Genomic DNA, 16,711 nt, shown 5'->3' on the forward strand with positions numbered 1-16,711 from the left:
CCTGGGGCTTGATGAGAATGTTGGTCCCATTTCACATACCTGTTTTTCTCACATGTATTTACCTTATCTTTTGGCCGATGGTATATCCTCATTCCATCTAAAAGCTTAATTCTGATAATAAAGGGAAACAAGTAGGCTTCTATATGCTAAATGCCACAATAGGCAGGAAATGAGACAAACTAAATTTCAGATATGGCACCAGAATAAGAAATATGAAGATATAGAGAGGATACAAGTATATTCAAACTAGTGTCAACTGATATTAATTCCATTATATAACCTAGATATACAAGTATCTAGTTATTTCATTTAACAAACGATATCTTTCTTAATACTAAAAGAAATAATGGTTACTAAAGAAACTGTCTATAATCCTAGTTCAGCCTTAAAAACAAGGGCTACCTTTACTCAAAGATAACTAAAAAGGTACAATTTTAATTTTTACACATGTATCCTTATTAAGCAAACACTCAAAGAATTTCCTAATTCCTTCTTGGAAATAAGCAGTAGAGAATATAACTGTGAAAAATGAAAAATTTAGAATGACCACTATAAAACAGATAATACATAAGAAATGGATCCTCGTAGGCATTCCAAATTTCCCAAACTGAACTTGTAGTAGTCACTTAATTTACTACTGGTTTTATCCATACCAGTTTTCAAACTGATAGGAGCAAAGTCACAAGACAGAAAAACAGGATTCTAATTAAATTTCTACCAGTTTTCCCTCTGACACACAGGTGCTTCTCTGCTCTGGTTGATCCATGCCTCTGTGAAACTTGATTATCTTTCCTCCCTTGATCTTATCTTATCCTCTGTCCCTTTATTTTTATCTTAGCCTAGATGTGACAAGTTTTGTTTACTTATTTTAACTTGGTCTGTTCTATTTCTACTTAGAAATAATAATTTTATTTCTAGGGCCTACTTCTATTTTATTCAATACTGACATTTCACCCACTCATTGGTATTTTACCCACTCATTGCCACATAGCCACCTCTGATGTATATCCTCCCTATTGAAGATAGCTGGCATCTTTACATAGTAATTAAAAATACTCATACATGCTTGAGCAAAGAGCTTGGAGAGAAAAGGCTAATCTTCAGATGTTGGAATTACTGGAATCCTTGGAGAGTTAGTAATTCTAGCATTTAGAGAGACCATATCAACAGATGAACTAACTGTTGGGTACTTGTTATGTGCTATGATTGATGCCCCAAAATTAAAATAATAGCTATCAATATAAAGTTCTAGCAACTGACATATAGTAGACCTTTTAGCACAATTAAGAATACGCACTCTGGAGCCAGACCGCCTGAATTCAGATCTCAGTTCTAACAATTGCTATACGTGTATAAGCAAATAACTTCTCTGTGCCTCAGCTTTCTCATTAGTAAAGTGGGAAAAATAATCATACTAACCTCAAAAAATGGTTGTGAGGAGCGAGTTAATACATCCAAAATGCTTAGTACAGTGCCTTTTTCATAGTAAACAATCAAATATTAGCTGCTATTATCTTGTTAATTTTTACTAGGAATATATATTTGTTAGGTGAATGAATGGTGGCTAAATTTTTACACTTTAGAAAACTGAGGCTAATCAAAAATTCACAATTGTTCTTGACATTGTTGTTACTTCACTGTTTTGGTGCTGTATTTCCTTGAAACTGCTCTTATAGGTAAAATGTAATTCTATAATTATCTTTTAGTTAAGGAAGGATTTAAAATATTGGTCCTATCTCACTAGAATATCTTGCCAAGAGGATTACTGTTACAAATACTAGAGGGATAGTAAACTTTCAGAATGAGTAAATAGAAATTATGAAGACATTCTCCACCCTTTGTCCATTTTTACCATCTGGAAACTGATGAGCTGGAATCATATCTGAGTCAGCAAAAAGTGCTGAAACCTCTGAGTGGGTATCAGGTTTCCCTCTGGTAGTCTTCTTCTCCCCTTGTTTCCCTTTGGCCCAGAATCTCATCTTAGCTCTTTGAGGTCTGTTTACAAAAAAAAAGTTAAAATGGCAATCAGCATGTCCTATTGATATTATTTGTATATCACTTTAAGTTACATAAACAACTTTCATGTGAATTAACTCATTTAACCTTCACAGTTAAGCTTAAGTCATATTTAATCTTCAACTGCACAGTTAAACTTCATCTAGGAAGTAAATGATAGTCTCCTCATCTTGAAAACAGAAATGAGATCCAGATATGCTAACAAAACCACCATTTATATCAGTTATTATCATATAATCATATTATCATGTAAGTACTTATGCTCCAGGCATAAGTACTTGTATAGAGTTACCTTAAATACCTACAACAACAAATTTACATTCAAACCATAAACAGTTTTCAGGTGAAAAACTGGTGGTTTAAGTATCAGGTGACTTTTCCAAGGTTACACAGCCAGTGAGTGACAAAGTGGAGGATCATACCTACTATGCAACATTACCTCATTCTTAGTACTTACATACTCTCCCATCACATACATCAAGGAAACATCCTGAGACAGTAACAGCTTACTGATCCATGTATCCTAACTCGGTACTAGGAGGCTTACTTGTACATTGAGTACTGGTTCCTTTATATGTTTGTCTACCAAAAAAGAAATTTTTTCGAGCATCTACTAGAAGCCAGGCACTGAACCTTACTTACAATGACTACTTCTCACAACTGCCATGATAAATGAGTATTTTTATCCTAACTATACATGAACAATCTGAGGCTCAGAGGGCTGAGAGAGACAGAAATTAAAATCAGGTCTATCTGCTTTGGAAGTCAATTTTCTCTTATTCATGGTGCCCTCTTTTTTAAACAGCATATTACTAAACTTATACATCTGTAGGGTAAAAAAAAGAAATTGTTCCACAAAGCTTATTACAAATGATAGCTTTTTCCCTGCTATTCTTATCCCTTTTCTGATCCCTAAACAGCCCTTTAGAATTTACTTACATGGTTCTTTTAATACTCACGAAACTTACATTGCTGTCATACTCGTGACCACAGATAATAAATTAAGCACACCCCAACACTCCCATTCTGTACCCCCACACACAGACACTCTCCCCACCAGAGCATCACAGTTTTAGTTAGGTCAACACACATTTTTTTTTAGTAGTATTCACCTTTTTTACTACGTAAATAATATTCACAACTGAGGCATATAGTACCCTATATAACCCATATTTTTTAGAGTTAATGTTTTATTTTATATTTGCTCATTTTTCTATATTCAAATCACCTTCTATATTCAAATCCCAAGTGTTTCCCCATTTGTGATTATCTCCTCTCAATATGTTGAAACACAGTTAGGTACTCCATCAGTTCCATGTTCTTAAAGAAATCTTTCCCAGAGCCTTCTAACCTGCTCTAATCTGGCATGGTTCCCTCTGTGATTGCTGTACAACCATCACTTGTAAAGCTACTTTCAGGATCATAAGGGAGATTTCTTTTGTCTCTACTATTTTGTGATGACCTGTCTTTTGGTATGGGTTTATTTTCATTCATTATGTTGAGCCTTGTCAATCTAGACGCTCAAGTCCTTCAATTCTGTGACATTTACCTGAATTACTTTATTAATGATTTGCTCCTCTGCATTTTCTTTGTCTTATCTTTCCAGAGTTCTTACAAATGAGTCCCTGGATATCCTAAACTGCTCCTCTAATTTTCTTCTCTTTTCTTGCCTCTTCTTTCCCTTTGTCTTTTTGTTCAAAGTTCTGAGAGATATCAACTATCTTTCTCATGCTTTGGACTTCTTTATGCTATTGCAGTTTCAATTTTCAAATGCTTTTTTTATATTATGAATGTTTTCCTTTCAACTATTCCAATTTCATGAATATAGCTGTATTTCTTTATGCAGAAGATCTATTGATAGTTTTATGTATCTGTCTTGAAGTTTTCTTTCCCCTGTATAGTTTATTTCTTCCAAGTTATATTTTATCCATTAATTGTAGTTTCTTTCATTTAAGATGGCTCCTCAAATGTGTGGTGATCATGCTTGGAAGCGCTTCCCTTGTGGCTCAGCCAATAAAGAATCTGCCTGCAATGTGGGAGACCTGGGTTCGATTCCTGGGTTGGGACGGTCCCCTGGAGAAGGGGAAGGCTACCCACTCCAGTATTCTGGCCTGGAGAATTTCATGGTCTGTAGTCCATGGGGTTGCAAAGAGTTGGACATGACAGAGCGACTTTCACTTTCACATGCCTGGAAGTTCTAGTGTGCATTAGTGGGGCTTCCAAACTGTGGTCGCCCTTGCAGGGTTTTCTGGCTAATACCAATATCTTTAGGTCTTTTCTTGAGGGTTGGACCAAAGTCCCAAAGACTCTTTGAATCATCTGTTTACAGAGTATGTGAAACATGGGAGCTGAATACAGAATAAAATTTGGGGGATCTTAACATTCAGTATGTAAACATTCATAAAATCCCCCTGGTTCCAAATATGTACCTCAATCCTCAAGTATATCTGGTTACCTCCAAGTGCAAAAATCTTTTGTTTTATCCTTTCCAGAAAATATATCTCCTATTTTCTGCTAGGGTTGGGGAAGATCAGCCAGTCAGATGCTTCTTTCTCAATTGGCTTAAGATTTAGCTTTCTCCTATCTATTAAGACATTTTAAATTTGTCTATTTACCTTTAGGATTCCACATTTTTATTATTTTTGTCTCCTGTTGCTTTGTTGCTCCTGTTGCTTTTGTCCTATAAAGGTTATTTTAGGAGGATGTGGAAATTAAATTTATGTATTTAATCTGCTATCTCCACTTGTATATTTTTCTACTATGTTATATTTTGATTCTCAAACTTTCATCTCCAGCATAATCTACTCTAGATTTGGGTTACCTTGGATTATGCCTCTACAGTCATTGAGAAAGTGATCTTTAACAGGGTTATGAACCAGATAGTCAATGTGATATTCAAGTGTTCAGTGAGGACCCAATTGCCTTACATAATACTATAAGGGATAAAGACATACTCTTGATAAACAAAAACTCCATATACTTTCCTAAAAAGAACAGTTATTTCCTGAAAGCTTTTTCCAGTTCCATTCGCAAAACACTTAACTCAGAGCAGAATTCAAGTCCAAAACCAGAAAATATTTTCACTCTCATCTCATCTAATGTCTTTTCTTTTACAACCGAAAACCCTAAGTCGTATAATGATGTTAAGACTTTGCCCTGGGACTTCCCTGGTGGTCTGGTGGTTAAGACTGCACTTCCACTGCATGGGGGTGTGGGTTTGACCCCTGGTCAGAGAACTAAGATTTCACAGGCCAAAGAGTGTGGTCAAAAAAAAAAAAAAAAGATTTTGCCCAAATCACAGTGCTAAACATAGAAAAAGACAAAGTTTACTATATATATCTGAACTGTTTGTTTCTGTCAGAGTAGGTGCTTAGTATTTGCTGAAAAATGAATTTCAAAACTTTTGAAACTGATAGCTGCTCTGTGAATTATGCTTTTATAAAGATGCTCAGTATTTAGCTATTGTCTATTAGTAAATAAAATTATATTACCCCTATTAACTTTCAGTGTATGCTTTATACCTTATATCTGAATCTGAAGCCTTCTGTCTCACTGCCAACTTCGTAATCTCTCCTTGAGACATGGTCTTATGAAGCTTTGCTTCTTCATCAACTGAAGAAAACCGCTGTGAAGTCTGTAATAATTACATATGTAAAGACTTTAAAACCAAGTAATTATTATCACAGCACTATAATTAAAACTCAGATTACAGAATTATTTTAGAATTATGTCCATTAAAAACATACAAAAATACATTCATATTACTCAGAGATTCATTAAAATAAAAGAACCTACTAAAAATTCCATGAAGTTCAAACAGTAATCCAAAGTAAAGGGCACTTGGGTCAATAAAAAAGCTAAATGGGAAATATCAGCTCATGTTTTCTGACAATTTAGCAAACAATATCAAGTAGGGTGAATGGAAAAAAAAGAATATCAAATGGAAAAGTAAGAAAAAAATCAAAACCATCTACAGATAGAGACAAAAGATACAGGATCTGATAAATCTAGATATACAGGATAATTAATCAGTAGTGATCAAGTTAAAGACATAGAATAAACTTTAAAGAAAAAATTCTCAAGGTCTGCACGTAAAAAGATCAAATAACTTATAAGGGCAAGAGATTTAGACTGGCAATTGACTTACCAACAATAACAAACAAAGTAAGACAATAATAAAATAGCATTTTCAAATAACTCAGAAAAAGTAAATATGAATCAAGGACTTTATATGTAGCCAAGATGTCCCTTCAAATATCAAGGCCACAGAAAGACCTCAGGGAATTCCATATCGATGGCCCTTTGAGTAATCTAAGGGAAGAGCTTCGTCCAACCAAGAGATAAACAGGGAAACTTCTGCAAAATATTTGAAGTGATAATTTAATACATTTAATCGTAGATCTAAGACAAAAACAATGGTGGGGACTATGGTGAAAGAACTGTATACAAAATTACATATTCTGACAAAGTAGAAAGGAGTAGAAGGGAATAGAGACTAGAATAATTCACCAATAGTTGTGCCACAATAGGTAAGAATATTACTCATTCAAAAATGACTAATTAGAGTATTATTGATTAAATTAAAAAAATATTAAAGGCATTTTTTAAAAAGTTACATATAAAAGTAAACAATCAACAGAACAAGAACACAATGTTTGCTAAACATCAAAAGAAATTTAAAAAAATAAAAGAGGAAAAAAAAAAAAACAAAGACAGAAAATTTACCATGATAATAACGAAATTGCAAGTTGAGAATTAATCTGACTTTCATCAATAAACATGAATAGATTTAACTCACCTACTAAGGGAAAGATTTTTTAATTTGACTCACAAAGCAGGGCCCAACTATATTGTATAAAAAACACACCTCTAAACAAAAGGATCCAGACAAGCTAAAGTTAAAAGGATGAACAACAGTATTCTAGGCAGATGGAAATAATAAGAAAACGGAAGCTGTGATATTACTAATGTAAAATTCAAGCAAAAAAACATGGAAGCTGACAAAGGACAATTTTTAATACTAAAAGGTACAATTCACAATGAGTAACAAGAATGACACTAACATCCATCTGATATAAGACATAAGAAATAATGATATAAAAAACAAATAACATTATCAGTAAGGTAGAGATTATGCATGTATACTGAAATTTTACACTCTGAATAGAGAACACACCTTATCAAACACACTTTCAACAAGTAACAAGTGCTGGCAAGGATATGGATAGAAGAAAACCTTCGTTCACTATTAGTGGGAATGTAAACTGGTATGGCCACCATGGAAAACAGTATGGAAGGTCCTCAGAAAATTAAAAGTGGAATTAGAATACGATCCAGAAATTCTACTTCTGGATATTTATCCAAAGGGAAAAAAACACTAATATAAGATATATGTACCCCAATGTCCATTGCAGCATTATTTATGATAACCAAGTTATAGAAGTAGCAAAGTGCCCACCAGTAGATGACTGGATAAAAAAGATGTGGTATATATATAAATACACATATGTGTGTGGAATATTACTAAGCCATAAAAATTAATTCTTGTCATTTGAGACAACGTGTATGGATCTAGAGGGAATTCTACTAAGTGAAATCAGCCAAAGACAAAGACAAAAAGTGTATGTTCTCACATGTGGATTCTAAAAAACAAAAACAAAATGAAAAAGGACTCATACATACAAAGAACACATGGGTGGTTGCCAGAAGGGAGTAGGGGGAAGGAGGGGAGGGCAGAAGAGGTGTGGGTTTTGAGATAGGAGATACAAACATCCAGTTCAAAAATAAACAAGTCATGGGTATGTGTATGGAGCACAAGGAATATGGTCAGCAATACTATAATAACCTTGTATGGGGACTGATGACTCTAAAATTATGATGGTGTTCATTTCAAAATGTAGGCAAGTGCCAAATTATTACATAGTATATCTGAAAGTAACATAATATTGCAATCATATATATTTCAATTTAAAAAATGCACATGGAACATTCATAAAAACTGATCATATTCTAAGCAACAAAGAAAATACCAATAAATTTGATCAAACATTAGCATTATAAACAGTCTTTCATCAGAATACAATAAAACTAGAAACTAACAAAGATTTAAAAACAAAAAGGCTCTTCATCTGAAAACTAAAAAAATTTTTATTAAACAAGTTTCAGGTAAAAAAAAGAAATATAAACTAAAATTACAGATTATCTTTAAAATAATCAAGCCTTTACACATTAAAATAAATGAGATACATCTGAAGTGTGATCAGAAGGAGAATTCATAGCCTTAAAAACCTGTATCAATAAAAATAAATGAAAAGTTACTCAGTCAAAGACTAGAAAAATAAGACAGTAAACCAAAAGAAAATATAATAAATAACAAACATAAGGTAAAAACAGAAATCAGTGGAGAATGAAAAAAAAGGAAACATGATAAATAAAACCAGATCCTGTTACCCTGGGAAAAATTAACAAAATAGACAAACAACTAGGTAAAGAAAAAAAAAATCTATGAAATAAGAACTGACAAAAGGGAAATAACCACTGAAACAGAATTTTTTTAAATCATGAGACTACTTTATAGACCTCTATGCAAGTAAATCTGAACAATGAAATGGAAAAAACTAGTTGCCAAAATTGACCTCATTAGACAGAAAGCTTTAAAGGCTAATTCTTCTAGAAGAAATAGAGGAACTTATGCTACCAAAAAAGTACCAATCCCAGATAGTTTCATAGGAAAATTCTACCAAATCAAACAGCAGAAAGTGGCAATTCTGTCCTCTGACTTTTGGTGGGGAATAAAATACACATATAAATACTAAGTGTAGGGAGTTCCCTTGTGGCCTAGTGGTTAGGATCTCACTCCATGGCCAGGGGTTCAGGGTCTATTCAGGGAACTGAGATCCTGCAAGCTGAGAGGTACAGTCAAAGGGGGTAAAGAAAAATTAATGAAAATCTGAATAACAAAACTGAAAACCAGAGAGCCCTAACAGGCTTGAAGAAATTAAACAATATAAAATAGAAAACAGTATGTTAAAAAATAAGTAAATACTAAGTGTATGCAATAAGCTGCTGTCCTGGGGCCACCAATCTAAACTTTCTATGCCATAAACTGTTCAATTCACCAGTTTTCCAACTTGCAATACTCATCTCAAAATCACTAGCCTAGGTCCTAAAATATTATAAATATCCTTTCCTGACTTCCCTTTCTTAAAAATTACTAAGACCTAATCGAGGTAGCTTTCCCCTTACTGTAAAATAAGCTAACAGACTTAGCCGTGCTTGATCAATGGTTTTTTTTCTGGCAGTTTTCTGTGGAGTAAAGAGAAGGAAAATTCAACACAGATAAGGAGGGAAGAGTATCTCAGAGAAATACAAACAGAAATAGGAAGGTAAGAAGTACAGTAATTCTGGGGGAAAATGAAAAACTCAGTTTTATCATACAGGCGATAAAGACAACAAATTCTGGAGAACTGTTTGGGAGTCAGACCCATGGAGATGACTGCTTTAAGTGTAAGGAATGGCAGAAGAAACTATACGAGAAAACTCTGTTACCTCTATCAATTCTACAAATAAGGGGTAGAAATGATTTTATTAACTCACCATCCATACGATTCAGAGACTAAATAAAAAGCTATATGAAAGCTATCTTTAAAATGTTGCTTAGCAGAATATGTTGTTGTTCTTGGGTAAAAACCAACATAAAGTGAAAAGTGAAGTGAAGTTGCTCAGTCATTCTGACTCTTTGCAACCCCATGGACTGTAGCCCACCAGGCTCCTCTGTCTATGGGATTCTCCAGGCAAGAATACTGGAGTGGGTTGCCATTTCCTTCTCCAGGGAATCTTCCCAACCCAGGGATCAAACCCAGGTCTCCCGCATTGCAGGCAGGCGCTTTAACCTCTGAGCCACCATGGTGTGTATAAAAACCCAGTGAAAGCAGCATACAGAGCCTAAACAGTTATTCAAACGGCAGAGTTAAAAGCAGAGAAAAACAAAACAAAACCAATGTCACATAGACAGAAACCACTACTCTCACTTCCACTTCTTCACTGCAGGCAACAACTAATTACCCATTTGTCAACTCCAGAGGTGATGCTTATCAAATCCCCTTGAGGGCATGCATATCTAACTGTTTTTATCTCATTAGGATCAGTGATCTCACCCACGGAAAGGTCAGCTGATGGCCTCCTTGAGGAATGACACACTCCTCAGCAAATGTCAGAGTCACTAAGTCACTTTGTCCAGAAAAAAAAAAACAAACTATCCAGCTTTTAAAAAAATCATGTGCCCAGAAGATCAAGACCATTTACAACCCTGAAGATATTCAGATTTTGATAATTCAGTAGATTTCAGTTAGAAATAATGAGTCTTCATTTTCACAATATCAGATAACATTAGAACATGACATATTTTCAGATAAACAGAAACACACTTTAAAACTGTCCCTACCCTTCCCACCCCCAATCCCAATAAGTATCTGTCAGCATAGTCTAGAGAAAGCAAAGCTTCTTCATGCAAGTGTCCACCAGAAAGAAACACCACAACCTACTCCTAAAACAGCTAGTGATGAAACACAGGACAGGGAGAAAGCTGGAGAGGTGACTGGTACACTGTGCAGGAGGGCGCTCTACAACTACTGGCATGCAGTGATCGTCAAGCAGGTGAACGGAATCACAGGCAGACTGCCAGATGGAACCCTTCCAGGGACTGAATGCTCCAAGCGGAAAGCCCAGCTTCTTGGCTCATCTCAAGAAGAGTTCTCAGAAAGAATTCTACCACCAAAAGGACTAAGGTTTGTATCACAGGAAACTCTCAGGAACAAAACAGCAATTACAAATGCTAAATTCTTTGACAAATAAAAACTGGAGAATAATTTAAGTATGTTCCCTATTTATACTAGAAATATATAGCAGTTTTTTCATTAAAATTAGTTTGCTCCATTACATAATTTCATCTTCAACCAACTAAGCATATGACAGAATACATTTCAATAATTATAACTCAAAAATAGGGCCATCTCCAAAGTGGAGAAATTTAGTCCTACACTGAAGAGAAACCTTTGATTCTAACTAGATATATTAATGAACATACAGGTTGAGCAACTTTTACCATTTGGTTCAGGGTAATGATTCATTAGTCTAATTAGATAACTGGCTGTGCATTTTTGTATTTTTATTGGTGATTTTATTTTTTCTTCCTTAGAATATTCATATTATCATTTAAAAACTGGGTCTATCTCCAACAAGAGATAAAGACAATGAGATTATTCTGGAACATAACGATAACTTTAACTAACTAGGTCTTCAGCACAGTCTGAAAGTTTTTTCGAAAAAAAGAAGTGAAAGTGTTAGTCGTTCAGTTGTGTCTGACTCTTTGCGACCCCATGATCCAGCCAGGCTCCTCTGTCCATAGAACTCTACAGGCAAGAATACTGGAGTGGGTAGACATTCTTTTCTCCAGGGGATCTTCCTGCCCCAGGGAACAAACCTGTGTCTCCCACACCGCAGGCAGATTCTTTACCATCTGAGCCACCAGAGAAGCCCCCGAAACAGCTTAAAAACCATTCAAAGAGAAAATATTTAATGTGTCAACAGAAGACCATCCTAAAATGTTCCTCCCATAATGAACAGATACTACAAAAGAACATTAGAGACTAAACTTAATTAAGGATATGCATGGAAATAAAATGCCTATCACTCTACCTCCTCAGTGATAACATTTAGTACATAATAGGCATACAGGATACTCCTATTGTATTTTCCAGGCCAATTCCAAAAGCAAACACTTTATATCCATAAATATACTCAAACTTATCAAATTATGTGTACCTAATTTGGGCTGAGATATGATAATAAAGCTATTTTATTTATGCAGCTTTAAATATAATGTTAATATTATAATTTGTGATTAATACAAATTCACATTATCTACAGCCTTTTAGTTGGCTGGGTTGGTTCAGGCAGATATTTTTAGCATTTCTCATTAAATTTTTTAAAAATTCATGTTTATTTTTTATTACTAAAAAAATGCAGAGGGGAAGCAGGTTTAAATGAAAAAAAAAAAGAGAGAGAGAAAATGAGAGAATACTATTTCAGTTAAAAGCTATTGGATTATTTAACATATACTCTAGTCACTAGACCACAGAGAGATCAGGACACTACAGCTAGCAGGTCAAATAAAGCTCATTGCCTGTTTTTGTAAATAGTTTTATTGGAACACAGCCATGCACCTATGTTCACTTACTGCCTACGGCGGTTTCCACTCAACAATAGCAGAATTAACTAGTTCCAACAGAGACTGTATGACCCATTGAGTCTGAAATATATAATATCTGGCCCTTTACAAAAAAAGTTTGAGGCTCCTGTTCTGGAAACTTTAAAGATAGAACACAGAAAACTTCTACATTAGTGCTAAGTAATTTTAATATTTTTTGCCTAACTTATGATTTAAGTGACACATACTGCGCTAAAGTGCCCTTAATCCAAGCCCTGTTAAATTAAGGTTTAGCTTTAGTTGCTGTGTTCACCGAGGTTTCCCATGTACAAACCATTATATATGGAGAAGAAGCTGTGAAGGTTAGCTTTAGATTAGCAAAGACTATTTCCATCAGATTTGCTTGTTGCCTATTTTTCTTATACTGCTATAAAATTACCATTTCGGAGTCACTGTGAGAGGCCTGACCCAGGCTGGGTGCAGGCCCTAGCTCAGAGTGAGAAGCTTGGTCAGGGGAGAGAAGGGGCTCAATAATGTCATCGTAATCATCTTCCTCTGTATCCCCCTCCCCATCGGCAAAAGTACCTCTAGTCAAGAAATCGGAGCGCGTCCGCGCCATTCGAGCTTTCTTTTTATGGGCCGGTCTGGCAACCTGCTTGACCAAATGATAAAACAAATAACACAACAATGTTTTGTTTTGGTTTTTTGGGAGATGATGCCAATGAAAGACATCAGAGAGCTCATGAATTTCTTGAAACATCCCCTCCCGCCCCATGCCTTTTCCACTAGAAGTGATAGCCATAACCAAAAGCAATCCATATTCATTACTCTGGACAAAGAATAAGAATGGAAGCTAAATCCACACTGTTCTTCTCCATAGCCAAGGAAGTCATTTTTCACTGCCATAATACGTCACCAAAGTCACCTGCATAAATTGCCTTCTTTTTTTTTAGAATTCCTGTTTTGTAAATATAATCTGGATTTGTAGGCATTCTTCCCTGCCTGAAGTATTCCTCTCTGAGTATAACAGACTTAACTCATGGCTTCTTTTTCTATAAACACTTGGGAGTAAATGAGTAAATGAAGTGTTCTAACTACAAGAACAGTAATTTCCAAAACAGTGTGCACCTATTTTGCATGCAAGATAAATAAAACAAAATTCAACACTTACCTCTCCTTGGCCCGGCCCAGTTAACTTTACAGGTTTCCAAGTTGGTTCATCTTGTTTCTGGAGTTGAGGATTTCCACTGTTCAAGGCTTCCATGGTGACACTTCGGATGAAACAACAGGATTACATTTCAATTCCTAGCAGATAACTCATGGCAGCAGTCTTAAAAGGATAGCATGAAATATAGTCTAACAGGCCAAGTCAAAGAAATGGATTTGATGGTGAGAAAGGGAAAATACCAAGTCCACAAATCTTAAGAATTAGTCTTGGAAGGGGTCTTTATATGCTCATCATTTAAAACACCTGATAAGTAGCTACCGAGTGATGAGGATCTCATCACTTTGCTTTACAGGGAGATGGTTCTATTGACAAATTTTCTTTCTGAAATCTCTCTGCAACTTTTATCTGTTGGCTTAATTTTAAAACTTGAGGCTGTACAGAATAAAATCAACACTGACAGAGTAAGAAACTGTTATCAAACTAAAAGAACTATGCTCCAAACCATAAAGACAGTATAGTGTTAGTTTATGAGAATTTAATTTTTGCTTGAATAACCACATGACATGATTGCTTTATCATTAAATTCTCTGCAGAAATGAATGTTTGTGTCTGATGAAAATCTGAAGAGAACCTATACTTTTCCTATACTTTTAAGAACCCAATTATCTATACTAACTCAGGACCATGAATCTTTAAATTTATCAGGAACATATTGCTCATCTCTTCTTAGCAAGACTGTAAACTCACTGAAAATCATATTTTACCTTCTAGCATACTGCTGAGTTTAAGGTAGACATTAACTTATAATATCCTTTGGCAGACTAACTGCCCTTGCATTCAAAATCTTCCAGGAAAGCCTATGTTATCTTGTCCAATAATCCCTAAACACACCTTTCTTACAGCTAAAATCTTCTTAGAGATCTCACTTTCTGACCAGTATAAAATCAAGTCCAGCAATCCTAGGTTGTCCTAAAAGATTCCCTTTCGATTATTCAAATCTCTCTTGCCACAGCTGAGTCATTTATCTGATTTGTTCTCCAAAAGAGGGACAATTAACAGGACCTTTGATAGTACCTGGCTACTCCGGTTAACTTTTAAATTCACAGCATTTTCTCTAAGCTTCTCCATAATTTCTTTTTTGTTCTCCCTTACTAACCAGATGAAAACTACAATGCACTTACCACCCTATGGCATAAAAAGAATGCTAATCTAATGTTACTTCCTAATCAGGATACCCAATGCTGATTTCTAATCAGGAAACTCAAATTCTGGGCTCAGCTATTTCCAACTATGTGACCTTATCCAGGTATTTCAACTCCACGGGCACCAGTGACCTCATCTGTAATATGTGGTAACTGAATAGATAACTTAGAAACACTAACATTTACAATTCTATAAAATGCTAATGTTTCTAGTATTACTTACAGAATAAGAGAAGATGTGAAGTATGGATTTTCCTTAAGCTTTCATGCAAACAATCTAATACATATCATTTTGAAGATAAATAGTTGTTAATAAGGTAAAGTAAAAAAGGAGCTGTTAAGACTATATCTTGGCAAAATGATAAAAGGAGTAATTCACAAGGATGATTAATGTTTTTGAAATCTGCCTCTTGAGAAATCTGTATGCAGATAAGGAAGCAACAGTTAGAACTGGACATGGAACAACAGACTGGTTCCAAATCGGGAAAGGAGTACATCGAGGTTGTATATTGTCACCCTGCTTATTTAACTTATATGCAGAGTACATCATGAGAAACGCTGGGCTGGATGAAGCACAAGCTGGAATCAAGATTGCCGGGAAAAATATCAATAACCTCAGATATGCAGATGACACCACCTTTATGGCAGAAAGCAAAGAAGAACTAAAGAGCCTCTTGATGAAAGTGAAAGAGGAGAGTGAAAAAGTTGGCTTAAAACTCAACATTCAGAAAACAAAGACCATGGCATCTAGTCCCATTACTTCATGGCAAACAGATGGGGAAATAGTGGAAAGTGACAGACTTTATTTCTGGGGGCTCCAAAATCACTGCTGATGGTGATTGCAGCCATTAAATTAAAAGACGCTAGCTCCTTGGAAGAAAAGTTACGACCAATCTAGACAGCATATTAAAAAGCAGAAACATTACTTTGCCAACAAAGATCCATCTAGTCAAGACTATGGTTTTTCCAGTAGTCATGTATGGATGTGAGAGTTGGATCATAAAGCAAGCTGAGAGCCAAAGAATTGATGCTTTTGACTCTTGAGAGTCCCTTGGACTGCAAGGAGATCCAACCAGTCCATCCTAAAGGAAATCAGTCCTCAATATTCATTGGAAAGACTGATGCTGAAGCTGAAACTCCAACACTTTAGCCACCTGATGCAAAGAACTGACTCATTGGAAAAGATCCTGATGCTGGGAAAGATTGAAGGCAGGAGGAGAAGGGGATGACAGAGGACAAGATGGTTGGATGGCATCACCGACTCAATGGACATGAGTTGGAGTAAACTCCAGAAGTTGGTGACGGACAGGGAGGCCTGGCGTGTGGCAGTTGATGGGGTCACAAAGAGTCAGACACGACTGAGTGACTGAACTGAACTGAAGTCTTCTATAAAACAGATTCATGGATCTAACAACTATATACACACACACACATCCCTCACATAACTAAACTTAATCAGAAAGGCAGAAAATAATATGTTATGACCAACCTAGATAGCATATTAAAAAGCAGAGACATTATTTTGCCAACAAAGGTCCGTCTAGTCAAGGCTATGGTTTTTCCAGTGGTCATGTATGGATGTGAGAGTTGGACTGTGAAGAAAGCTGAATGCTGAAAAATTGATGCTTTTGAACTATGGTGTTGGAGAAGACTCTTGAGAGTCCCTTGGACAGCAAGGAGATCCAACCAGTTCATCCTAAAGGAGATCAGTCCTGGGTGTTCATTGGAAGGACTGATGTTGAAGCTGAAACTCCAGTACTTTGGCCACCTCATGCGAAGAGTTGACTCACTGGAAAAGACCCTGATGCTGAGAGGGATTGGGGCAAGGAGGAGAAGGGGACGACAGAGGATGAGATGGCTGGATGGCATCACTGTCTTGATGGACATGAGTTTGAGTAAACTCCAGGAGTTGGTGATAAACAGGGAGGCCTGGTGTGCTGCGATTCATGGGGTCGCAAAGAGTCAGACACGACTGAGCGACTGAACTGACTGACTGACTGAACATTTTCTGATGGGTTTATATGCTACAGTCTTGAACTGCTGGACAATCTACAGGTTAATGGGCAGGACTAGGCTCTCAAGCTGTCATGGAGTCCAAATGCATTTTATAATATGATA

At 35.7% G+C, this 16,711-nt stretch overlaps 1 protein-coding gene across 6 annotated transcripts in view; it reads right to left on the reverse strand.

Moving 5' to 3' along the window:
* Positions 1-16,711, reverse strand: part of MYO9A (myosin IXA) — a 244,619-nt gene that overhangs the window by 51,347 nt on the left and 176,561 nt on the right. For 4 of the 6 annotated variants that reach the window (XM_065941681.1, XM_065941682.1, XM_065941678.1 and 1 more), the window contains 4 exons: positions 13,395-13,494; positions 12,663-12,878; positions 5,538-5,650; positions 1,853-1,995 (listed from right to left, as the gene is read on the reverse strand). In XM_065941681.1, coding sequence (XP_065797753.1) covers positions 1,853-1,995; positions 5,538-5,650; positions 12,663-12,878; positions 13,395-13,494 — 572 coding nt within the window. The remainder of the gene's footprint in view (positions 1-1,852; positions 1,996-5,537; positions 5,651-12,662; positions 12,879-13,394; positions 13,495-16,711) is intronic. The other 2 variants (XM_065941680.1, XM_065941683.1) reach the window with 2 other exon arrangements.

This window comes from Muntiacus reevesi, chromosome 7 (genome assembly GCF_963930625.1).
Source record: "Muntiacus reevesi chromosome 7, mMunRee1.1, whole genome shotgun sequence".
NCBI classification, from domain to species: domain Eukaryota; kingdom Metazoa; phylum Chordata; class Mammalia; order Artiodactyla; family Cervidae; genus Muntiacus; species Muntiacus reevesi.